Source organism: Pyrus communis, chromosome 7, assembly GCF_041283825.1.
Source record: "Pyrus communis isolate YQ-2024b chromosome 7, ASM4128382v1, whole genome shotgun sequence".
In the NCBI taxonomy this organism is placed as follows: Eukaryota; Viridiplantae; Streptophyta; class Magnoliopsida; order Rosales; family Rosaceae; genus Pyrus; species Pyrus communis.
In genome coordinates, this window is record NC_142571.1 from 23,574,879 (window position 1) to 23,600,666 (window position 25,788).

The window sequence follows — 25,788 nt, forward strand, 5'->3', positions numbered from 1 at the left end:
GAGCCTTCATCTTCAAATCACTACATCTTGGATTCAAATTGTTCCCTCTGCCCGTTCTGTAGTAGATTAGTGCTAAATATCATTTGTAATTAACAAAAATGCAAATTGGCTAGTCTATTGTGGGGCTTAGCCCACCCTTACTCTTTAGTGTAGATAATATTGTTTATTAAAAAAAATTGCAAATTTTACCAATGGACCTACTCATTAATTCTAAATAGCAGAAACCACCGCTTCTAGTTAAACTTATCGATCATTTAATCATTTTTTGTAAATTTATACTATTATGGAAAGAAATTTATAAAAATTGGAAAGTTTAAATAAAATTAAAAATTAAAAAAAAAACACAAACACACAAGGTTTTCAACTCATGACCTCCTGCTTAATATTAAGGAGAAGAAACCACCTTAAACTTCTTGATCATTTAACTAGATCTTATAAATTTATACTCTTGTAAAAACATATCAATATACCGCTCTAATACTTTTGGTGCCCCTGATTTTTTGAGGCCCCAGACGATCGTCCTACTGCCACTGGGCCTAGGCTGGCCCTGGTTATAGAAATCAAACTCAGGATGCTTGATTCCTATATATAGGAATCACACTCACTTAAACCACTGTGGAAGACCTAAGTGAGAGGTCTTAGATTGAACTTTTGCAAATATCGAATTTGATACCAAATATTTGTTAGCCTATTGTAAAGTTTAGCCAACTCCTTCCTTTAATATAAGTGAATTAATGATATAATTAATTACATAAAATGTGGTTAAATGTGGACTACTACACAAAGATGTTGTGTGAATATGTGTTGTACAATAAACTTGAATTACATCAGTTGTCAGATTAATTTGGTTTCAAATGCGGATGGGGATTCGAATCCTCTTTATGAGGATCTCAGATATCACTTCATCATGTCCATTCATCGTACATCATGCAGTCAATTTTCATCAGGTACAGTTTGTGTTGAATTTTAAATAAAAAAATTCAAAATGATTTTTAATCGCAGGATGACAAATGAATGAACGCGATGAAATGATCTCTGGGATCCTGACAAAGAGGATCCGAATAGGATCCTATTCCTTTCAAATAGGTAGTATTGCATGCATCTTCAATTACAAATTTCACCTTCACTTTACATCCGACAACTAACATGTGTGCACTTTTACCCGGCCTAAATGAGTGACTTTAAAATTTTATGAAATATTGTTAACAAATGCATTATAAGGACAGTATCAATAAATACTCGATCATTATAAAATTAACATTATAAATATAAAACAAGAACACTAAATAAATATATTAAAAAAAAACTAATTAAAAGAATTTGAAAACTTTTAGTTTTAACAAAAAAATCATGTTATAAGTTTATTTAATGGTTAGTACAAATCTAACATTAAACCAGCCTAATAAGATTGGTTCAAGCAATTAGTTTCCAATTTTACCCTTGACTTCTAGTCTTTGCTCGTTTAATATTCTCAACCTTTCTCAGGCCTGGTTTGGTATTGAGGTGATTTTGAAAAAAACTGGTATAAAAAAAAAGCTGGGAGCTGTTTTTGTATTTTGTAAACATTCAGCTTCAGTTTTTTTTCATAGTTTTGAGTGAAAAAAAGCAAAAAACAAGAAGCTGCAAAACTTAGCTTTGAAAAATCGGCTTTTTTTCACATTTGTTTCACATAAAAGTTTACCAAACACTATAATATTTTTTTTTTTTTTCAAAAGCACATTTACAAAAAAGTTTACCAAACACTCTGCTGTTTTATTTCACAGCTGCTTGCCAAAACAATTTTTTTTCAAATAACAGCAATACCAAAACCAACCCTCATTCTCTTCGTCTAATCTCTACTATCGTATTTATTCTCAATTTGATTCCAATTTCACCATTTTGCAATTGAATCGATCGAATCGATCGAATCTCTCCCTCCCTCTCTCTCGATCTCTACCCAATCTACGTTTTCGTACCCTGCTACAGTTTGAGCCTTGAGGTGCCCAAGCAAATATACAAAGCAGTTCCTCCATTGTCGAAGAGAAATGAGCAAAGGGACGAGGAATGGCGGCCACCCTTTTGCTCGTCGGAAATTGCCATTGAGAGTGAGGATTCCGCCCCTATGATCTTTCGACCCTGTCGGAATCTGGGTTTGCTTTTGGTTTGCAGCGCTGCGTTAATGCCGCTGCGTTTATTTATTTATTTTTAAAATGCACAAGCCCTTCTGATGTTTCTAGCAGGAATTGTGGTCATCTATAGAAGGTTTGCTACTGCGCTTCAGCAATATGCCGCCCATTAGCGGTAGAAAGTTGAAACTTAGATGGAGAAGACTAGAGAGAGAAAGAGAAGACCAAGATAGAAAATGATGATGGATGTAGAGAACACATGGGTTATGGAGAGTAGTTTTCTTATTTTAAAAATGTAGATTCAATAAAATATTGTAGTCTAATAAGGTGATTGATTTGATTTACAATAAAAAATAATAATTTTAGAAGGAAAAAACTTTGTTTTTCTGTTGGGACACAGTTTTTTTATTTATGCATTTTTTATATACCAAAAAAATAGTGTAAAAATGTAATAGGTTCCACCGGTGCCAAACTTATTCAAATATGCATGGCCGGAAGGTGTGAAAACTATAAGGTAATGTATACGCTTCTGTTGACTCTAAAAATTATAAAGCTTACGTGGCGCGTTAGCTGAGTAACTAATAAGCTAATTACGTCATTCGGTTGAATGCGGGGCATGCCAACTCGTCGGTCGAGCTCGGCCGAGGAGTAAAATTTGTTGATGTTGCGTTGAGCGCGTTGCTGACTTCTTTATCTTGTGACTGCAGCCAAGGAAGGAACAAATCTCGACCTTTGGATTCTCAAGCCTGAAGACAAGGCTGCTAGTTCTGCGAAGCTCACGAATCGTCGACATCGGATTCAATCACGGTAATTATATTCATGAGAGTATAAGCACGTCGAATCGACACCAAATTACATGGACACAAGTATTCAAAGGTAATGTGTGTCTTGATGGTAAATGTGGTTCGGCCCTTAGAATGCCGAACTCTAAAACTCACTTGGGAGTCCCAATCATAAAACCACTCGGCGTTTAATGCGCCGAATGTCGTAACTAGTAACACCTTACTTCGCCGAAAAGGCTAATAAGATGACCTCTGCCAACAAGGATTCAAAAACCCTTCTCGACCGAGACTTGGATAGGTAACCAGTCGGCCTCGACGCAGTGCTGTTTATCCAAATTGAAGGTGCTCATCGGTCGGCTGATTCTACGGCAACACTGTTGTTTATCCAAACTGAAGGTGTTCGCCGGTTGCCTTCACAGTGTTGTTTATCCAAACTGAGGATGTGTTGGCGAAAAAAGAAAATAAAAAAATCTCAAGATGTTTGAGAGGTTTGCGCAGGGCAGTTGTGTGCTGAATTCGAGGTCCTTTGAATGATGCCCGTTGCACTGTATTTATAGAGTCTTGAATACCCAAGCCGTGCAAACCAATCCTAATTGCATTGTGACTCTGAGTCTTTATTTGTTGATGATGACCACGCACTTATCCCATGCATAATCACTATAATTAAATAAAGCTCTGAAAACTTTATCTCATATGCATATAAGTCCACGCCTTATCACCTCAACCAAAGCTTGAACCCATCTTTTCCATCCTGACCTTCCAATTCAATCCTATTTGCGTCATCACCATCATTCAAAATCCACGTGATGCAGTCCCACTTTAACTCTACATCTTGCATGCAATCCCACCTTTTCCTGGATGTGATAATGCATGCAATTTCATTAACCCCATTTAATTAAAATACTTGGCATCCTGCCAAGATACTCGGTGGCTATGATTCTTCCATATCTACACATGTTGTTTGAACTCCTCCGTGCTTGAATTATTAGAAGATAATCTCCCAATATGCTTAAAAACTCTAGCACGAGAATCCAGAACAGATCCGTGGAGGAAGAGAAGTCCTTGACTTCAATCTTCACTCTTCAAGCTCATTTTAATATTTTTCACAAGATAATTACTACAATAATCCGATAGTTATAATATCTAGAAGAATATTAGAAACAAGCCTAATTGGGTACAAAGTTGATCACATTCCAACATCTAGAATTCTTCATAATCATCCGACGGTCTCGATTGCTTGTGCCGAAAATGTAAAATCGGGTCCAAACATTGCCCCCCAGTTTTCTTAAGCTTTGGCTCGTAAGCCGAATGGTTAAGGAAACTAAGCATTTTGCAGTTGAACTTGGCCATTACTGAGTACTTCCGCTGAATTGATAACGTCCTTGAACCTGCCCACCAACTACGCAAATAATATTTGTTCACCGAGTACACACATAACTCGCCAACTCGGCCAAAAACAACTTTTCCGAACGAATCCTTCAAGGAGCACCCAAGATGGCTTGTAAAGGCAATGAACTCTCGGATTTACTGCGACATATTGGTTGATGTTTCATTCTTTAAGCAAAATGAGCCAAGGACTACCATTTCTCTCACCCCAGTGATAACGGAGAACACAAGGGGAGTCGGCAGTTGGTCGAGCATCACTAAGGTCGAACTCGGCGTCCTTGCTGCTCCTGAATTTGAATTACTACCAACACCTCCTCACTGAAGACAACTAGGCAACTCCTACTAACTTTTCACTTGTAGCAAAAAAGAAAATGGTAAAACCACTTTTGTTGAAAAAATCTGCAACCACCTGTCCAAATTACTGTTAAGGTGGAAAATCCAAGTAGGAGAATCCTCCGGCTCATTCCGTGGGCTTTGGTTTGGATGGGTACCATTAGTTTTCAGCAGCCCATTTGTGATGGCCGAAAAGCTGCAGTGGAGAGCGGAGAGCAGAAACGGAGAGAAATGCCGCAGCTCTAGCCTGCCAAGGTTGAGAAAAATTTGGAGAGCTGAGGGTAAATTGTACTGAGGTCGAGAAGAACTAGGGGGTAGCTTGGCCTGCCTGGCCCAAATCGTGACAAATCGACTTCGGCCAACAAAAACGCCCCATAATGCTTCTTGCTGAGCTCGCCAAATTTTCTTTTATTCGGCTAAGTCTCCATTGTAGAGATCCCAGTCGAATTTTCTCTTATCATTTGTTTTGCAACAAAGACCATTTGCTCTAGTCATAAGTTCTTTCTCGGCCAAAGAATAACATGTGATGCTGTTAAAGAGTCCCCAGATGGACTTGTATTTGAAACAAGGTTCCTGGACAAATTCCACCGAATCACTACATCACCGAATGAGAGGGCTAGCTCACGTGGAAGCCTACCACTTAAGATGGGTGGCTTTTTCCATTAATCTCATGAACTTGCCGTTGTCTTTTTGCATGCTATCTCTCTTTCTGTCTCGTTTGATGGGATGTTATTGGATGAGCACACCACCAAACTTTACGAAGCACAACCAAAATTCGAAAATCAGTTTTAACCACTGCCGAACTGGATATGGTCGTGTATCATCGAACTGGAAGAAACACCAAATTAAATCTTGAATCCAGGCTTGGAATTCAAGTTGACTGTAAGTGATTTTGATGACCAAAATTGATGTTGCCGAATGAGTTGATACCGAACTCGGCTTATAGCGAAATAAATAGGGTGCACGGTTGGCTTCTTCTTGACAACGAAAAATGATGCTACCCTTACTTTCAACCCCAACGGATCCTACTGCTACTTCAACTGACAAATTGCTGTCGGTCAAATGAGTGGATATTACCAAAGCATTCGTGTCTTGGTGCGCACATCTTCATGTTGACAATTCCATTGAATGGCACCCCTCACAAATTGCTAAGATTAGGCACGTGATGGCTTACCACAAATGGGTGGCCTATCACCTAATACCTCATCCCTTTTCTCTTCTTTTTCTTCTGCCGTAGCTTTAGTATATGGGGAACCACCATCACAAGAATCGGCCATAGCCTACCAAATGTCGTGGCCTAGCTCCCACCGATTGGATATTGCACTGAGCATCAGGCCTCCACCGCTTAAATTTCACCGAGAGCTTATTGAGAGTAAGCTTATAATGTCTGCCCCCATTTTCTTTACATCGGCTTGTACAACCGTATGTTTAAGAAAATAATTTATTCATTATATATATATATATATATATATATATATATATTTAGCAAACGAACAGAAAAGTGGCCGAACCATAATCAGGAGAAGGCCAATGATGCTTTATTCCAAGTTGAGATCTTGTAATAACAAAATTTTCAAATTGATTTCGCTCTAGGCCGAATAAATAATTTTCTCCAAATATTTTTTACTGGGCGAAATATTTTTCATTTTTGGCCGCCGAATGTGTTGAACAATTATTATGCCCCCCAGGCATAATTTCTTCGCCAATTTCAGCTTTCAACTCGAACAACTTAGCCGAACAGGATTTCTCCATATCGGCTTTATCACCAATAATCATATTGATTGGCGTAATTTCGGCATCTAAAACCATGTCTCCAATTACCATATCAATTAATGTGGTTCTATGGTATAAAGTCGTGTATTGGTCTTGTTCGTCATTGGAACACTCATTTGACGAATCATTTTCTGAGTTAATTTTTAGCTCAGAAACTTGGACATTTTCTTCTAGGCCTACCACACTTTCAGTCTCGACCAAAAAAATAGGTGGCCTTTGTTCTTCGACCCAATTAACAATTTTCTTAGGCCGATGCCTGATTACGGCCGGAGTTGAAAATTGCCTCCCGGTCTTTTCAACCAACCATTCCTCAAATGAAATCGATTTGTAGTCGAAAATTTAAGGAAAATATTCTCCATCTAGCCAGGCATTAAATCGAGCCTTGTCTTCATTTACTCATTGCTCTTGCAGGGTAACAGGAGCTTTTATTCTCAACATGTAAGCGAATGACTTTTGCATCTCTTTATGACCACGAAGAACTTTTTCTACTTCCAAAGATCTTTTTTGTTCCTCATTGTGTTTTTTCAATTCCTCTAGGAGCTTGTACAATTGGCTACGTTAAGCCATATTGGAATCTTGATATATTATATGAACTTCGTAGTTTTAGCATTGGGTCCCACTGGGCATGCCAAAATGTTGACCCTAAAAATTACAAAGCCTACGTGGCGCGCAAGCTGAATAACTAATAGGCTAACTACCGAATGCAGGGCGTGCCAACTCATCGGCTGAGCTCGACCGAGGAGTAAAATTTGTTGATGTTGTGTTGAGCGCGTTGCTGACTTCTTTATCTTGCGATTGCGACCGAGGAAGGAACAAATCTTGGCCTTTAGATTCTCGAGCCTGAAGACAAGGCTGCTAGTTCTGCGAATTTCATGAATCGTCAGCGTCGGATTCGGTCACGGTAATTATATTCGTGAGAGTATAAGCATGTCGAATCAACACCAAACTATATAGACACAAGTATTCAAAGGTAATGTATGTTTTAATGGTAAATGTGGTTCAGCCCTCAGAATGCCGAACACTAAAACTCACTTGGGAGTATCCAATCATAAAACCACTTGGCGTTTAATGCGCCGAATGTCGTAACTCATAACATCTTACTTTGCCGAAAAGACTAATAAGATGACCTCTACCAATAAGGATTCGGAAACCCTTCTCGACCGATTCTTAGATAGGTAACTAGTTGGCCTCGACGCAGCGCTGTTTATCCAAACTGAAGGTGCTCCTCGGTCGGCTGATTCGACGGCAACAGTGCTGCTTATCCAAACTGCAAGTGTTCGCCGGTTGCCTTCACAGTGCTGTTTATCCAAACTGAAGATGTGTTGGCGAAAAAAGAAAATAAAAAAAATCTCAAGATGTTTGAGAGGTTTGCGCAGGGCAGTTGTGTGTTGAATTCGAGGTCATTTGAATGATGCTCGTCGCACTGTATTTATAGAGTCTTGAATACCCAAGCCGTACAAACCAATCCTAATTGCATTGTGACTCTGAGTCTTTATTTGTTGATGCTGACCACGCACTTATACCATGCATAATCACTATAATTAAATAAAGCTCTGAAAACTTTGTCTCATATGCATATAAGTCCACACCTTATCACCTCAACCAAAGCTTGAACCCATCTTTTCCATCCTGACCTTCCAATTCAATCCTATTTGCGTCATCACCATCATTCAAAATCCACGTGATGCAATCCGACTTTAACTCTGCATCTTGCATGCAATCCCACCTTTTCCTGGATGTGATAATGCATGCAATTTCATTAACCCCATTTAATTAAAATACTTGGCATCCTGCCAAGATACTCGGTGGCTGTGATTCTTCCATATCTACACATGTTGTTTGAACTCCTCCGTGCTTGAATTATTGGAAGATAATCTCCCAATATGCTTAAAAAACTCCAGCACGAGAATCCAGAACAGACCTATGGAGGAAGAGAAGTCCTTGACTTCAATCTGCACTCTTCAAGCTCATTTTAATATTTTCACAAGATAATTACTACAATAATCCGATAGTAATATCTAGAAGAATATTAGAAACAAGCCTAATTGGGTACAAAGTTGATCACATTCCAACATCTAGAATTCTTCATAATCATCCAACGGTCTCGATTGCTTGTGCTGAAAATGTAAAATCGGGTCCAAATAGCTTCTTATATTGGTTTTAGTATTATTGATTGTAACCACTTTTGAAAACTAAATCAAAATAACACACAATATTTCTGTAATAGAACAAAATAAACATTATTTTTGGAATAATAGCAAAATAACCACATTATTTCTGAAACTGAACCAATATAACTCACACTATTTCTGAAACTATAGTAAAACAACCACACTATATCTAAAACTACTGCAAAATAACTCACACTATTTATGGAACTAAACCAAAATAATTCACACTATTTATGAAATTACAGAAAAATAACTCATACTATTTATGAAACTATAGCAAAATAACCACACTATTTCTGAAATTGAACCAAAATAACCCACATTATTTCTGGAACTACAACAAAATAAGCCACACTATTTCTGAAACTGAACCCAAATAGCCCACACTATTTCTAAAAATTAAACCAAAATAATCTACATTATTTCTGGAAGGAAACAAAATAAACATTATTTTTGGAATTACAACAAAATAACCCACATTATTTTAAAACAAAACGAAAAAAAACCAATATTATTTTTGAAACAAAACTAAAATAACCCATATTATTTTTGAAATTGCAACAAAATTACAAATATTTTGAAACTAAACCAAAATAATGAGTATTAAAACTAAGAGATTTGCAATCTTATAAGCCAAGATTTTGACTACGTTGTGTTTGGATAAGGATTTTGAAGAGCACTAACGAGTTTTAAATTATTTCTTTACTTTTCATAACTACTTTACTTATTTTCCTGATAATATCATCTCATTGGCAGATAATTAGCATTATTGTGATAGGTTGAGCATGCCTCGACTTCACAAGTCAAGTCATACATCCCATTGACATGTCCCTTTTGAACAATATATTCTCGGGTTTATGAATTAGTCTCAATATTGTTCCCTAGATATATATTTTTTTTTTGGTCAAGAATAACAATTGTATTGATAAGGAAAATACAAAAAGAGACAAAAGGGTGAGGGCACAGACGTCCAAACTCATATAAAATATAGAAAATAAAGGTGATTTGACCCCTAAAAAACAAAAAAACAAAGGTGATTTGACCCACGTGAAAAAGAAAACAAATGTGACAGACAAAGACACGGACACAACCAAACAAATATTTAATGGGTGAGTGGCCCTGATAAACTTCATGCAAGTCGGATTTGTATCCTCTACTTAGCTAATGGAGATTCATTCTTATTAATCATTATTAATCGTAGGATTTTTATCCAACGGTTATAATTATTATAACTTTAAAGGAACTTTCTTATTTGTAGTCGTTGGATAAAAATCTAACGATTAAAGATGATTGATGAGGATGATTTTTGATTAAAATAAATTTATTTCAAGCTCTTTTCATCAAAGATCTCTATTAAAAATTCTCTCAAACATATTACGTCTTGCCCTTTTACGCTACAAGAAAACATGGATTTTCGAAGAATGGGTTTTGCCACCTATAAACTTCGCAACATATACTTCTACATGATGAATTTTTTGCGTGATAAGGGGTGTCACCCATACATCATCAACTATAGTTTCAATGGCATGGACTCTATGTAAAATCTAAATATTGCAAATATCTATTCGATCTCTTTGATTTTCGAGACCGCTTAATAATACGTACCATGGAAGAAAAACTGTTGATATCTGATCCAGATCACTTGAAAATTTTGAAAACTAAAAACTAAGAAAACGAGAAAACATAGTATAAATTTCTCACTTCAAATTATTACTTTCACATTTACTATTTTATAATTTTATATCAGTAACCAAATATTAAAATTTAGGGAGTTTTAATGAAACACTCCAGGTACTATTACTTTTAATGAAAATGACATTTTTGCTCTAAAAAGTTACTCTTAGTACTATTCACTTGCAACATATTTTTGTCTTTTTGATTAAAACTCAAAGTTTTCAAACCATTATAATGAATTTTCCTTAAAATTTAATTTCGTAACAATGAACAAACTCGATTAATTGATGCTTTAGAACTTCATAAAAAGAATTCGGAGAAAATTTTATTCTTAAAACGACAAAAAATTTATAAAAATCCTAATTTAAAAGAGTTTCTTAACATTTCTTTTTCTCAAAAGTTGCAGCAGCAGGATAAACATAAGAAACAAAATAGGTAAAGGTCATGTTGTCCTTTTACAAGTGCATGGCAGACCAAAAAGCCCAAAAATTATAAATAAATAAAAAATAAAAAAAAGAAAAAGAAAAAGAAGAATCAATCAACCAAGGAAGAAGAAACAAAAGGAAAGAGTGGGTCCCACTAGCCACACGTACGGCTGAGAAGAAAAGGGGATGCTGCCCTCTTTTTATGGAAGAAAACGACAACTTGCTCTTTCATGATGAAAACCAAACAAAAATGAATTTGTTAGTCATGTTCAAAGAAAAAATTAGTGAGTGGGCACTGTCGTCCATGTCAATGTGGTACACTAAAGAAAAAATAAGGGAAAAAGATAAGAAAACTTTTATTTCAATTATTAACATGTGGGGCCTACTAATATATATCATGTACTATTGTGATAAGTTCGGAAAAAGTGGCATGTGATATATGTTCACACTAAACAAATATATATTCTGAAAAGTTTTAAAAGTTAAATGGCTAATCGAATTCAAGGTAATTCGGTACAACAAAATTCTTAAAACTCTTAATCTATCTTGAAATTCAATGCTACCTAACATTTTAAATCTGAATAAAAAGTTTTTATTTTTAATAACCACTGGCTACTACTGAAATTTTATAAAATAAAAACAAACTTGCTAGAATGATGCATAATTTTTATACAGGGTACCGTTGTGGTGCGATCCTATAAATTATCACCCTAGTTGAAATTGACCTTCTAAACCATTTTTTGGTAAATTAACCCCCTGAACTATTTAAAATAAGTCACTAAACACCTTGATGTTAGATTGCCGAATCAATTATGTCAAATTGAAGTGTAAATTAGTCATTTCATTATCAATTGTTACTTATAAGCTATAATCACCAATAAAATTTTTGACACATGGACACAGCTATAATGAGATACATTGTCATTACACATTATTCTATTTTCAAATGTAATAAATTCACTGGTGATTATAATTAACAAGTAATAATTGATGAAGGAAAGGCTAATTTTCCTTTGAATTTGACAAAATAGTGGATGAAATCTACTAACTAGGGGTCAATTGGTTGATTTCAAATTGTTTAGGGGGTTAATTTACCAAAAAACAGTTCAAGGGGTCAATTTCAACTTGAGTAATAGTTCAAGGGGTCAAATGACAATTTACTCTTTTATACATAAGTGAGAGATCTTAAATTGAATTTTTGTAAATAATGAATTAAATATTAAATTGTTAATAGCCTATTATAAGGATTAACCAATCAATTATATAAATATAAACTAGTGCAAACAAAGATGTTGTGTGAATATGGGATTTGGATCCATCCAGATTTAAATTATGGGGATCCTAGAGATCATAATATTTAAGTTGTTCATCGTACATTGTACTGTCAGAAATCATTTTGATTTTTTTAATTTAAAATTGAACACAAATAGTACCTAAAGAAAATAGCCGAATGATATACGATAAATGATTAGGATGTGAAGAACCCTATAATTCCTACAAAGAAATTCCAGAGAAAATCCTCATCTGTGAATATGTGTTTTACAATAAACTTGAATTACATCAGTTGTCAGATTAATTTGGTTTCAAAGGGGGCGTGCCGCATGCATCTTCTTTTACAGATTTCCAGAGAGCTCACATTGACTTTGCAACTGACAACTAACATGTGTGCATCTTTACACTGTTTCAATGAGTGACTTCAAAATTTTATGAAATATTGTTAACAAATGCATTAAGGGATGTAATCAATAAATACTCAATCATTATAAAACTGACACTATTTTCGGAAACTAGCTCTGCCCTTACCATCTAAGCAGCTTCACTCGAAGCTTGTTTGCTACATAACTAAGGAACTAATGGACACAGAGAACCCACCGCAAGTTTTGCCCAACGGTTATGTCTACAGCTCTAAGGTTCGCTTGCATTTTGCAAGTACTTAATGTTCTTGGCTATTTAGTCTTGAAATATTCTTCTTTAACATGTTTTGGCGGCAGGCTCTTGAAGAAACGGCAAGGAAGAATGATGGTGAGATTACTAGCCCAAAGACAGGCTTGATCTGCAGTTACACTGATCTGGTGAAGGCATATATATCGTAAATCTACATACCATGGCCTGTTCAGTCGTTCTGGTTTGTTATCTATTTATACGGGAATTTGTAGCTGTTATAATGTCCTGTGCTATCCGTACATAAATCCTCCCCTGCCATATTGAGTTCGGTTAATAAGAACTATGCCCCGGGATCGATGCTCTACTCTTACTCTTGTATTCCTCTTGGGCACTCGAAAGTTGAAACATGCATATAAGCGTAGATTACGTTTCACACTTTATTTTCATGTTAAATTTCTTAATGGTGAATTAAATTATTTGGCATTCATTGAACTGAAAAGCAGGTCATTTCAAGATGAGTAATTTTACAGTTATCATCTTTGCAACACTTCTAATAGAAATAAGATTAGCTAAGACAAGTGTGTCTCATTTTTATTAAAGAAGTGTTACATATATCGTATACAAAATATGGTAAGTGCATGATTCTTGTTTCAAGATGTACGATGGTAAGTCACATATTTATGTGATCACGTTAAGATGTTTAAACGATAAGTTGTTTTTACTTTTTAAGTTTTAACTGCAAACCATACACAAGTGATAAATTATCGTGATGGTTGGTCTTCCTTTTTATATCACAGCATATCTACCTGAATAATTCCAAGTTTCTTAATATATTGGTCTTGTCTGAGACAAACAGTGAATATTGAATGTTACTTTCAAGCGAAGACTTGGAAAGAAGTTGTCTACAGGTCCAAATTAAATAGCAATTTGCATATTACACATTGGTAGTTTTATTATTACTTTCTTTCCTGTCGTTTTGGAGGTTTGTCAACTAGCAACAATCAACCGGCAAATAAGGGATTGAAATCTTTATTTGCTTTTGATGCATCATGTATGATCTCATCCGATTATTGGAAGACTTGTTAATTAAGTTGATCTATTGGCAGTAAAACTAAAGGCTCATTTGGTAAATACATTTAAATGATCGAAATCGTTTTAATAGAAAATGTTTTTGAGTTTAAAAAACGTTTGAAGTGTTTTCTGCTAAAGCACTTGTTATGAGCTTTTTGCTGGAAGCATTTCAAGTGTTTTTTTAGAATTAATTTACGTTTTTACTAAATTTAGTTTCAAAAATATTTTATCTAAAAACGCTTTTAATCATTTAAAAAACATTTGCCCTAAAATTTGTTTTGGTTTGAGAGATTATTAAAAAAAGATTTAGGGAAAAGACATAGAATTCTGGATCCATCCTTAAATTCAATACTACCTGATCCTCAAATTCAATGCTACCGAACGCTTTAAATCAAAGAAATAACCCCTAGCCACTAAAATTTATAAAAAGAAAAAACTTGCTAGAAGTGGTTTTAGACATACTCCAACTTTTAGAGTTAAATTTATTCTAACTTATTCTAATTCATGTGCCAAAAATGAATTTTGAGTTAAAACTCATTTTTAGGACAAATTTTGGCTACAAATTGAGATTGGGTTAGTGGGCTGGTCCACTAAGATCATCTCTAACCGAGGGTTGGCCAGATGACTCGTTGTAGCTCTCTAGTCTTCTAAGATATTAATATTTTAATGAACAGTATAGAATCATATTTGCCTTCGTCTCCAACCGATGGCCAAAGGGTTAGATGACTCGTTTTAGTCATGTCACAAAAAACTGTCTCCAACTGAGGGCCAAACATAATTTATTTAAAAACTACAACTTAAATGTTGTTTAAGTTTCATGTTGTTCAATGTTTTTTTATGTAGTATAATTTTTATGTTGGTTAATGTTATTTAATTTTGTTTCATATTGTTTAATGTTGTTTTATGGTACTTAATTTAATTTAATGTTGTATAATGGCTTAGGAAGTTATAGGGAAAAAATAGAATTAAAAAAAAATATGAAACAAATTTTATGAAATAGAAGTTATAAGAAAAATGGAATTAAAAAAAAATGAAACAAATTTTGTAAAATAAAAGTTATAGAAAAAAAATAGAATTTTAAAAAAATGAAAATTAGAAGTTATAGAAAAAAATTTTGTAAATAAAAAAAAATAATAAAACTGTAAAAAAAAAAAAATCAAAACATTCATGTCGGTTTTAACTGATAGGATTTTCATTTTTTCTGGCTATCCCTTTGGCCCTTTCAGATTCCGTGAGACTCTCTCAAATTCCATGAACCCTCTGATCCTCTGGACCCTTCAGTTGTAGATGGCCTAAGAGTGAGTGTGCCCAAAAACTTAACTAGACTCAATGAGTGACGCACTAAAAAAACTTGGCCAGACGCAAGGAGTGACGTGCCCAAGGTCCCACACTTTCTCAAAACATACAGCCCTAGGTCCACCCACATGGGCATGTCAGTAGTAGTTATGAGGTTGTCAGCCGCCCATGTGCAATCCCAATTGCATTATTTTGATCCGACGACATAGATTATTGGACAGTTACCAACCGTCTTGATTTAAAAGTATTTAATTTTAAATTTATAAATACATTAAATTCAATACGTGAGATCTAATATGATTAAATCTAACAAAAAAAAATAAAAATATAATGATCTAAAATTAAATCAACAACTAAGTGCAATGCTTTTTTTCGAGAAAATGGTCGGTTTAATGATTTTTCATTATATATCGAAATCTAAATGTTTTTAGATTAAAACGTTCATAAAAATTAAATTAAGATAATTTACGTAAATTTTATTTTTAAACTAGTTAATGGACATAATTTAGCCTAAATTCATTTCTTAATAATCTCGGGCTAAAAATTTAACTAGAAGGGTTGGATCAGAAAAAAATAAATTTTGGGTTAAAACCTCAATTTTCTAAGTTAAAAATTTAAGGTTTTAACCCAAAAGTTGAAGATTTGCAAATAGCAAATTTAATACCAAATCATTACTAACTTATTGTATTATTTAACCAACCTATTTCTTTAATATAAATGTATTAAGAATCAGTTATATAAAATTTGGACTACTGCACAGATAGATGTTGTGTGAATATGTGTTGTACAATAAACTTGGATTACATCAGTTGTGACTATGATTAAGGTGTTGACTTTCTTCACATACGTTATGAGTTTGAAACTCATTGTCCAAATTATTATAATAGTTTTGAACCGTCTCAACCCCTTAATAATAAATAAAAAATAAAAAAAATTACATCGGTTGTAAAAAAAAATGTTGCATGTGTGCACTTTTACCGTGCATTTAGAAGAGTGACTTTAATTTTTTTTTTTAAATAGACTAAATTTGCAAAGTAAATGACATGTTATCAAGAAAAAATGAGCACATTAATCAACATTTAAATAATAATTTAATCATAAGCTTTTATGTCATTTAGTTTACAAAATTTAATCTTCTTAACATTATCCTTTTATGAAATCTTAATTGCCATAATGAACTCTTAATTTATTTCCTATGTCACACACTTGTTTTGGATCTGATCCGTCCCACAATAATCCCAATTGGTGAGAAAGGAAAATAATTTATTTATTTATTAGAAAGAGTTTTCGAAGAAAAACATTTTTTTACTCATTGATATCTTATTTGATGTAATAAGTGATATGTACATTTCATATCAAATTGTCAATTAATAAGGATCTAATTAAATGTTGATTATATGCATCGTTTGTTACATCATGAATTTGCCCAAGGATTTGCTGTCCCGAAGTGAATGTCCCGAAGTGAATGTCTCGTAACTAATATTACTACACATGTCTTTACAGAAACCAGAGGTCCAGAGTATTCACTCCGTTAAATACTATATCAAAGTATAATTAAAAATAAAATAGAAGATTAATTTGATAAAGTCCTTCTGCCTTTAAAAGTCTGAAGGCATTAAATTTCACCCTGTCGTTTTCCTCCTTATTTCTTCAGTCCTCCGCCGCCGCTCGTCTTGATCTCAGCGAGCAATCTCCTCTCCCTGTCTTTCCGGTCTGCCGCCGCCACCGCAGCCGTACTACCAAAAAATGAACCTCCTTTCCATGTCTCATTACACAGCCTGGACTCGATTGCTTTAGCAACGTCATAGAAGTCAGCTATCGCCGGACTTGATACGGGGTGTTATGCTCTGAATCTCTTGCGAGCTTCTCTATCTTTGGTCACCATTTGTCCGAAAGGCCCAAACGAGAGATTTCTAGAGATTGGGTGTGAACGGATGCAGATAAAATTCATTCTTGACAAATTATTGGATTCAATCTAAACTTACAGGTTCCAACTTCTCAAAATTGAAGAATTTGAGTTTATAAGAACATGAGAGTTAGGATTTGCAGACATGCTTAAAAAGCAAATTGAAACACTTTTGAGGAAGAACACAGGAACTAGTGCTTGGATCAAGACGAGACCGTCGCGGACTGAAGATATAAGGAGGATACTACTCGATCAAATTAATGGGTTTACATTTTACTAGGCAGGACTTTTATGAAATTAATCTCTTCTTTTTCTTTTCTATTTTTTTTATTTTTTTAATTATACTTTTATATAGGATTTAACGGTGTGAATGCTCTGATGGTGTAAAGACACGTGTAGCAATATTAGCTAGGAAACATGGAAGGAGACACCCATTCCGGGGACAGCAGATCTTGGCCCATGAATTTAGGAAAAAAAAAATTTGGGTAATCAATTCTCAACAACACCAAGTCCATGTATATAATTTTTTTTTTTTTTTCGCTATCTAGTCATATAATTTATAATTAAAACTAACTTGCGATAATGAAATAGAAAATAAATAAAATTTGAAGTCAATGAATTATATAAACCGTGCAGAACTTCTCTACTTAAACGTCAATTGGGTTCTACAAATTTGAGATCTCAATTTTTGGTTTCAAAGGGAACTTGCAAATTTCCAGAGTTGTAGCTGCAAGATTCAGTTTCTGCCCAAAAAACGGAAAAAGGTTTGAGCTATGGACATGCAGAACCCGAAAGAGAAAGCTAACTCCGAAATAGCTTTAGACATGCAGAACCAGAAAGAGAAAGTTACAAGGTTAGATGTTTTTTAAATCTCTGGAGTCTGACATGTGAATTGTATTCAGAAATCACCAGGGCTGAATAAACTTTGTATCTAAACATGTAATTATTCCAACAATGAAAAATCTAAATATCCAATAGGCCAATTTCACATGTTTAAGCATATTTAATTACATAAAAGCTGCTATCTGATAGACACATTAATATATATATATATATATATATATATGTTTAAGCATATTTATTTATATTTCCTTGTGTTTTGTCCAGTAATAATCCTGATTCAAGTTCCAAGGACATGAAGGAAGAATCTGAAGACAACCATGAATGGAACATATTCTCAGAGAAGGTGGACGAGATTCCTAAAAAGGAGTCTTTCCTTAAAAAGTACTGGGAAAAGATATTTGTAGCATCATGTTTGTGTGGTGTTTTAGTGGATCCATTATTCCTTTACGTTCCAATAATCAAAGATGATGTAAAGTGCCTGTTTTTGGATCGGAAGTTGGAGATAGCCGCCGTAATTTTAAGATCAGTCACCGATCTTTTCTATATATTGGACATTATCTTTCGGATTTATGGATTTGAGAACTATTCGGGTTTTATCAAGCAACCAAGCAGGTTTCTACGTTCATTACTTACCCGGAGATCTTGTGTGCCAACGATATGGAACATCTTAATCGACATTTTAGCCATTCTCCCCCTTCCACAGGTAACTATGCGAATCCCCCTCCCCTCATGTTGGAGTTAATTGATTTCCCAATCTCTCTATTTGTTTACTTGCGGCGGGGTTTCCATGTTACCATCTTTTTTTCATTATTAAAGCATGAGAAATTATTTTCTCCATGTTAGGATATATAGCCAGTCATGCTTCTCTCAAAAACACTTTTATTCTAGATATAATTAGATGTAAGTCCATTTACTGACTAAAAAGTCATTATATTTTTAAACTTATGCTTTGTAATAAGACCCATAAATCATAACCGTTAAGGAACTAGGACAAACAAAAAATTAGAGTTCACTACCAAACCAAATGTACAAATCAGGTTAATTTACACAATAACTCTAGAAATTCAATATGCAAAACAAAAAAAGGTTTTTATCACAAATGGTCCTTGAAATTGACATTCACCATCAAGATAGTCCTTAAAATTGAAAATCAATCAATGTAGTATCTGAAAATAGGTGTCGTAAATCAACGTGATCCTTCCGTCACAATTATGTTAAAAAAAAAAAAACCAGTTAAGTGCTGTTATGGTACATAAATGAGCCCCATAAGTCCTTTTTTTTAAATTTTTTTTTCCCTCACAAATGGGATTTGAAATTGACTCATGACATCAAAATGGTCCCTCAAATTGACCCGCGACATCAAAATGGTCTCTGAAATTGAAAATTGATAAATGTAGCCCCTTAAGTAGGTGTCTCAAATCAATGTAGTCATTCTGTCACAATTCTGTCAAAAATTCTGTTATGTACTGATGTGACACATAAATGAATGACACAAGTCTAATTAAATTTAAAAAAAAAATTACAAATAGGCTTAATAATTTAATAGTTAATAAAAAAATTGTCAACCAAAAATCCAGTCCTGCAATCACCTCCGATCCCAGTTCACATTTACATACCGCCTTCACTCTCTGTTCTCTTAAAAAAAAAAAATCTCAATACACTCATCTTTACACACTTCGACACCCTTTACCGAATTGAATTTGGATCGAGATCACATTTGGTGACTGCTTGGCCCATTGGCAATGAATTTTGGGACATCATTGTTAACATTTAGGCGATCAACATCTTCACAACCTTAATTTTAGAGAGCTTGTTTGGCGCTTCCTTGGTGGTTTAGTGATGCAAAGAATGACAAGGTTTGCCTTGAGATAATGAGGTTATAACCGAGATGCCTCCATTGTTGGTTGAAAACTATTTCCACACCCCCTCTTAGGCCTTGGTTAAGTCTTGTACCTTTGAGAATTTATGGAAGGGAGCTATCTTCATAGTAGGTCCTACTATAAGAAAAAGAAAATTCCATTGTGCAAAAAGGTATTTAGACAACTTTTTAAATTAATTATTAAACCCATATCAGCACATAACAAATTTTTTTTACAGAATTGTGGTGGAAGGATTATATTGATTTGTGACATCTATTTTCATTGACTGCATTGATTGATTTTCAATTTCAAGGACCATATTGATGGTGTGGGTCAATTTCAGGGATCATCTTGATGATATGGGTCAATTTCAGGGATCATTTGTAATAAAAATCCGTAAATCTTGTGGGGCCCATTTATGTGCTACATCAGCACTTAATGAAAATTTAAACAGAATTGTGACGGAAGAACCACATTGATTTGCAACACCTATTTTCATGGACTACATTGATTGATTTTTAATTTCAAGGACCATCTTGATAGTGAGAGTCAATTTCATGGACCATTTGTGATAAAACCCAGTCCAATCTTTGAAATTTGGCATTTCTAACAAATCAAATCTTTAGCAAGTGGCCCTCTACCACAGTGGTGGAGAAAAGTGTCGCCCTTGCACCCGGCGTGCGTTCAAACCCGGTCGACTATCTAATATGACAAATCTATTGTTTGACCAAAAAAAAAAAAAATCAAATCTTCAAGTTAATTCCAAATGGTAACATTCCAAGTTGGAGCCTGAATTAAAGATGATGGGCATTCAAAAGAAGAGAAAGGTGAGAGAAACTGTTTCATAAGAGTGGCACTTGAAAGAAAAACTTATGTAAGGCTTAACTTGCCACTAGACATAGCTACGTGGCACTACCATCTACTCAAAATTTGCCACTAGACACAGATCGTCTGTCAAAGACTTTAAGTAAAGAACAATTGAAGGAGAATCATGACTAACATAGATTCACATTATTCTCTTAGGACACATTTTGGTAGGTATAGACGGCGCAATCGACACATAGACCGCACAACCAAAGACGTGGATATGCGAGATGCCAGGCTCGTATCTAGGTATCAACTGAAGTGTAGAATAAGGTTGGGTCGTGACTGGCCTTAAGCGGACCAAAAGAGGGTACGCCAAAGAGAGAGACCAGAGAGATTGTTGAATGCATTTACACAACCACAATTAAGAATATTCATAACACAACTTGGTATATATATGAAATTAAAACGGCTCAATATGCTTAATATCTTAATTATTGATTTACAAGTTTATTATTGATGATAATTAGATTTGAGTGTTTGTAATCAATGTACGTTATCCAGGTAGTAATTCTCATATTCTTTTCAAATATGAGGGACTTGAGATCTTTGACTACAAGGATGTTTATCATGAACCTTTTTACTCTGTTACAATATGTGCCACGGGTTCTTCGAATCTACCTCTCATGCAGTGAACTGAAAAAGATTCCTAAAGACGGGATTGAGCAGACTCCCATATGGATTAAAGCTATACTGAATTTCTCTATGTACATCATTGCCAGTCATGTAAGTCTCACTATATATTAAACTCCTAAAAGTTTTATTAACTGAACTCCTAAAAGTTTTATCAAAGTTTGCTTAAATAAATTAACATTTAGGTTCTTGTTCATTCATTAATGGGATCTGCTTAAATGGGAAGATGAATCCCAGTTGGAAAACAGTTGTGAATTTGTCTGTTGTTTATTTTATATTGTTTGACCACTTTTCTAATATACGTGGATGTCGCATACATAAGTGGAATCTACATACTTCTATCAAATAAGTGGTTAGCAAGTGTTACACAAATAATTTTTTTCATCCGATCTAGTAAACTTTATTAATACTACTTTTTTTAAGACCTGTAGACGTTATTTAATTTGTTACTTTAAGTGAAGTTGCATTTAATTTTTGTGAATATATATATTTTTTAAATCTTTTCTACAGTTTGATCTAATTAATTAACTTGTTGATTATTTAGGTATTCGGAGCCGTATGGTACTTTTTTGCTATTCAACGAATGATAGATTGTTGGCATTCTGCATGTCAAAAAGAAGATGGATGTGAGAGAAGTAGTTTTGATTGTCATGACCATCGCACATTTAGAAAGATCAAAATTCTAAATGAGTTATGCCCTATAAATCCGTCAGACGCAAAAATGTTTGATCTTGGCATTTTTACTAGTGTTCTTGAATCCGGCATAACAGGATCAACCAATTATTTTCAAAAGTTCTCAAACTGTTTCTGGTGGGGCTTACGAAATTTGAGGTTGGAACATTTTCTCTTGTTTGTTTAGGCATATATATAAAGCAGAACCGTGGCACCACAAAAAAAAAAAAACAAAAAACAAAAAATACACAAGTTTTGACGAAAGTCTTACATGTGGGGATGTGGTGCTCATATGTTTTGCTTAATGAGCTCTTTTTGTAATGCAACTCATATGTTTCGTAATTCCAAGAGGATCTTCATGAATTGCTTTTAATTACTATATCTATATATATTACCATGTTTCTTTATCTTCCGGAATTCCCATGCTAGAAAAATGGTTGCAGACTTTCTTACTTAGAATAAATTAAAAATTAATTTATAACTTCATTTCATTTTTGCAGTTCCCTCGGTTCAAACCTTGAACCCAGTATAAATGGATGGGAAAACCTTTTTACGACTTCTATTTCTATAATTGGTTTGCTCCTGTTTTTATATCTCATTGGAAATTTGCAGGTTTGTGCCGAATCTTTAATGTTATAATTTTGTCTTTTTTCTTAATTACATGGATCGTTGGTTAGTTTTAAATTTTAATTAGGATTGATAAATAACTAACTGTTAATTAATCACGTAAAACGCGAGCTGTGAAGTAATGAACTGACCATCTATGTGTTGGTTTGGTTGCTGTGGATAGATGTATATGCAATTTGAGAATGCAAAAAGAGAGGAGCGTAACCGCAAGTTGCGAGTGACAGAAAAGATGGAACAGATTGGTCGAGAAATACAGTTGTGGTTATTTAAAAATGGCATTCCGACAAAGTCGCATAAGGAGATGAAGTCGCAGGTCAGTGAAAAGGTACAACAAGCGATTGAAGGGAACATGGATGTTAATTTGGATGATGTTATCCCCATTCTTCGCTCGGCGTTCCAAAGCCGTATAAAAAAATGTACGCCTGTGACTAAGCTCAAGCAAGTAAGTTTCCTCGATCCAAGCCTTGGCCTTAGTTTAAGCTGTAGCTTTGCCATATGTGACAAGATTTATTCAAAGCATCTTTGATGGGAACTGCAAAATGCTTTTATTTTTATTTTTTTATTTTGGTAAACAATGCAAAAGTTTTAAAATTGACATTTTACATTTTGGTTTGCCAGAAAATTCTATTGAACGGATGTAAAATACGCATTTTGGCTAAAAAAGGTCAATATGCAAATTTACATTTTTTATTTATTTATCTTTTTTACATATTTTAGAGATGAACACTACCAGTCAAAAAGATAAAACTAAACTAGATCTCAAAATTATTTCTCTCATTGAAATATGATTAATATTATATTTTTTGAGAATGTAAATGTGACTTTTACATCTCAAATTTGCATATCTCCATTAAAGATGCTTTTGCAAAGTTTAGGGGCTGTTTTATAATCACATTTTATTTTTTTAGTGTTCATTATTGTTTGGTACTCAATTTCCCATAAAGTGAAAACTAAAAACCAAAACCAAGCCAAAATTTGAAAATTGCAAAAAATTAGTTAAGTTTGATCCACACCTATATAGGCTATATAATATTATTGATACAATCTTAATTATATAGCTAACTCCATCTTATTTACATTTCTTACTATTAATAAGTGAAATCCCATTTCTTATTTACACTCGATGCACATTGAAATGCATCTTATGTACTAATCACAGGTGTTTAGTGGGCTAGATGAAATTATGTTGAAAGAAATCTATCAGCATCTTAAGCCTAAGAAATTTAAGAAGAATGATATCATTATTGAAGATGGTAAACCACTCAAAGCGATGGTCTTCATTGTGGATGGACATGTAGACATTGAAAAGAGAAATTCAAATGGTTCTTGTAATAATTCGCAACGAGGTGCAGGAGAATTATATGGACAAGATCTTCTTCTATATGGATCTCGGTCAAATGGGGAGTATGCTAAGGCGTTTGGTGATGTTGAAGCCCTAGTTATCATGGCTGAAGAAATAGAGAATGTACGCTCTAGATTTGAAGAGCATATCCACAAGTTGCAAGAGAAACGAAAGACAGAACAGCTCCGTCGAGAAATAGAGTTGTTACTTACAAATGGCATTCCGACAAGGTCGCATAAGGAGATGAAGTTGCAACGTACAAAAAGTAATTGAATCGAACATGGATGTTAATTTGGATGATGTTCTCCACATTCGTCTCTCGGATTTTCAAGGGCGTACATTTTTTTATACGCCTTTGACTAAACTCAAGCAAGTAAGTTTCCTCGATCCAAGCCTTGGACTTAGTTTAAGCAGTAGCTTTGCCATATGTGAGATAAGATTTATTCAAAGCATCTTTGATGGGAAATGCAAAATGTTTTAAAATTGACATTTTACATTTTGGTTTGCCAGAAAACTCTATTGAACGGATCTAAAATACGTATTGTGGCCGAAAAATGTTAATATGCAAATTTTGCATTTAAAAAAAAAAAATCTTTTTTACATCTTTTAGAGATGAACACTACCAGTCAAAAAGATAAAACTAAACTAGATCTCAAAATTATCTCTCTCATTGAAATATGACTAATATTATATTTTTCGAGAATGTAAAATGGAATGTAAATGTGACTTTGACATCTCAAATTTGCATATTTACATTGAAGATGCTTTTGCAAACTTTAGGGGTTGTTTTATAATCACATTTTATTTTTTAGTTTTCATTTTTGTTTGGTACCCAGTTTCCCAAAAAGTGAAAACTAAAAACCAAAACCAATCCAAAATTTGAAAATCGTAAAAAATTAGTTAAGTTTGATCCACACCTATATAGGCTATATAATAATATTGATACAATCTTAATTATATAGCTAGCTCCATCTTATTTACATTTCTTACTATTAATAAGTAAAATCCCATTTCTCATTTACACTCGATGCACATTGAAATGCATCTTATGTACTAATCACAAGTGTTTAGTGGGCTGGATGAAATTGTGTTGAGAGAAATCTGTCAGCATCTTGAACCCAAAAAATTTCTGAAGAATCATATCATTATTGAAGGGGGTAAACCACTCGAAGTGATGGTCTTCATTGTGGATGGACTTGTAGACATTGAAAACAGAAATTCAGATGGTTCTTGTAGTAATTCACAACGAGGTGCAGGAGAATTATGTGGACAAGATCTTCTTCTATATGGATCTCGGTCAAATGGGGAGTATGCTAAGGCGTTTAGTGATGTTGAAGCCCTTGTTATCATGGCTGAAGATATGGAGGGTATCCGCTTTAGATTTGGAGAGCAAATTGATGCTTATGAACATTATTTTCATGATCACAAATCAGATATGAGCACAGGTCAAAAAGTAAAGCGGAAGCGAATTCATGACATTTAGTTAGTCCTCTAATATAGATTAGCCAATCATGTTAGTGCTATGTGTATGTAATCTGTTAGTTTGTTGTATTCGGTTTGAGTCATGTTAGTGCTATACTAGGCAATGCTGCCCGTGTGTTGCTGCGAGATTAAAAATTGTGTTGATCACTATGCCTGAAAAATGCAGAGATAGTTGAAGAAAACAAGAAGATAAATTTAGATATACAAAACACTGTAATCATTCACTGCGGTTCATTATCTTCACCCAATTTTCAACTGGGACCATCATTTGTACACAAAAGATTTGAAAATGCTAGACTAAGTACATGCATAAAATATTAGTCAACCTAGATTATACAATTTTTGCCAGCATTTAGACAGAGAGCATTAGAAAATGCCGGCCTATGTTCATGCAAAAAATATTATTCAACCTAGATAACAGATCAGGACCAGCATTTAGATACAAAATATGAGAATTGCTAGGCTAGTACATGCAAAAAATATTGTCTAACCTAGATTAGAGAGAGTTATTTACATACCAAAAAAATAAGAGAAACATTGTTCGATACATGTAGATTAGAGGTGCGAAAATAACATCTGTTCAAAAGGAAGATTCAACGTTCTTTGTGCAGCAGAATGGACAGGAGAAAGTTGATAATGATCTAAAATAAACAATATAAG

The 25,788-nt window shown here is 34.1% G+C and overlaps 1 protein-coding gene, 1 long non-coding RNA gene and 1 pseudogene across 4 annotated transcripts; all 3 read left to right on the forward strand.

Annotated features, from left to right (window-relative positions):
- The first annotated feature begins 12,253 nt into the window (after positions 1-12,253).
- Positions 12,254-13,048, forward strand: LOC137733566 (uncharacterized). The gene is made up of 2 exons (XR_011068495.2): positions 12,254-12,559; positions 12,641-13,048. It is a non-coding gene; the product is annotated as an uncharacterized LOC137733566 (long non-coding RNA).
- Positions 13,049-16,529: 3,481 nt separating this feature from the next.
- Positions 16,530-25,263, forward strand: LOC137733567 (cyclic nucleotide-gated ion channel 1). Of its 3 annotated transcripts, none has more exons than XR_015964059.1 (8): positions 16,530-17,659; positions 17,914-18,352; positions 20,877-21,098; positions 21,550-21,836; positions 22,178-22,289; positions 22,468-22,746; positions 23,464-24,019; positions 24,718-25,263. XR_015964059.1 is itself a non-coding variant. In XM_088696617.1 (7 exons), exons 1-7 carry the CDS (start codon positions 17,580-17,582, stop codon positions 23,917-23,919), a joined length of 1,875 nt encoding a protein of 624 aa, XP_088552743.1. In that variant the 5' UTR covers positions 16,530-17,579; the 3' UTR covers positions 23,920-25,263. The 3 variants fall into 3 exon arrangements, 1 of the variants encoding a protein (XP_088552743.1); XR_011068496.2 differs by having other exon boundaries at positions 24,801-25,263; XM_088696617.1 differs by having other exon boundaries at positions 23,464-25,263.
- Positions 19,504-19,633, forward strand: LOC137735779 (U4 spliceosomal RNA; annotated as a pseudogene).
- Positions 25,264-25,788: the final 525 nt, after the last annotated feature.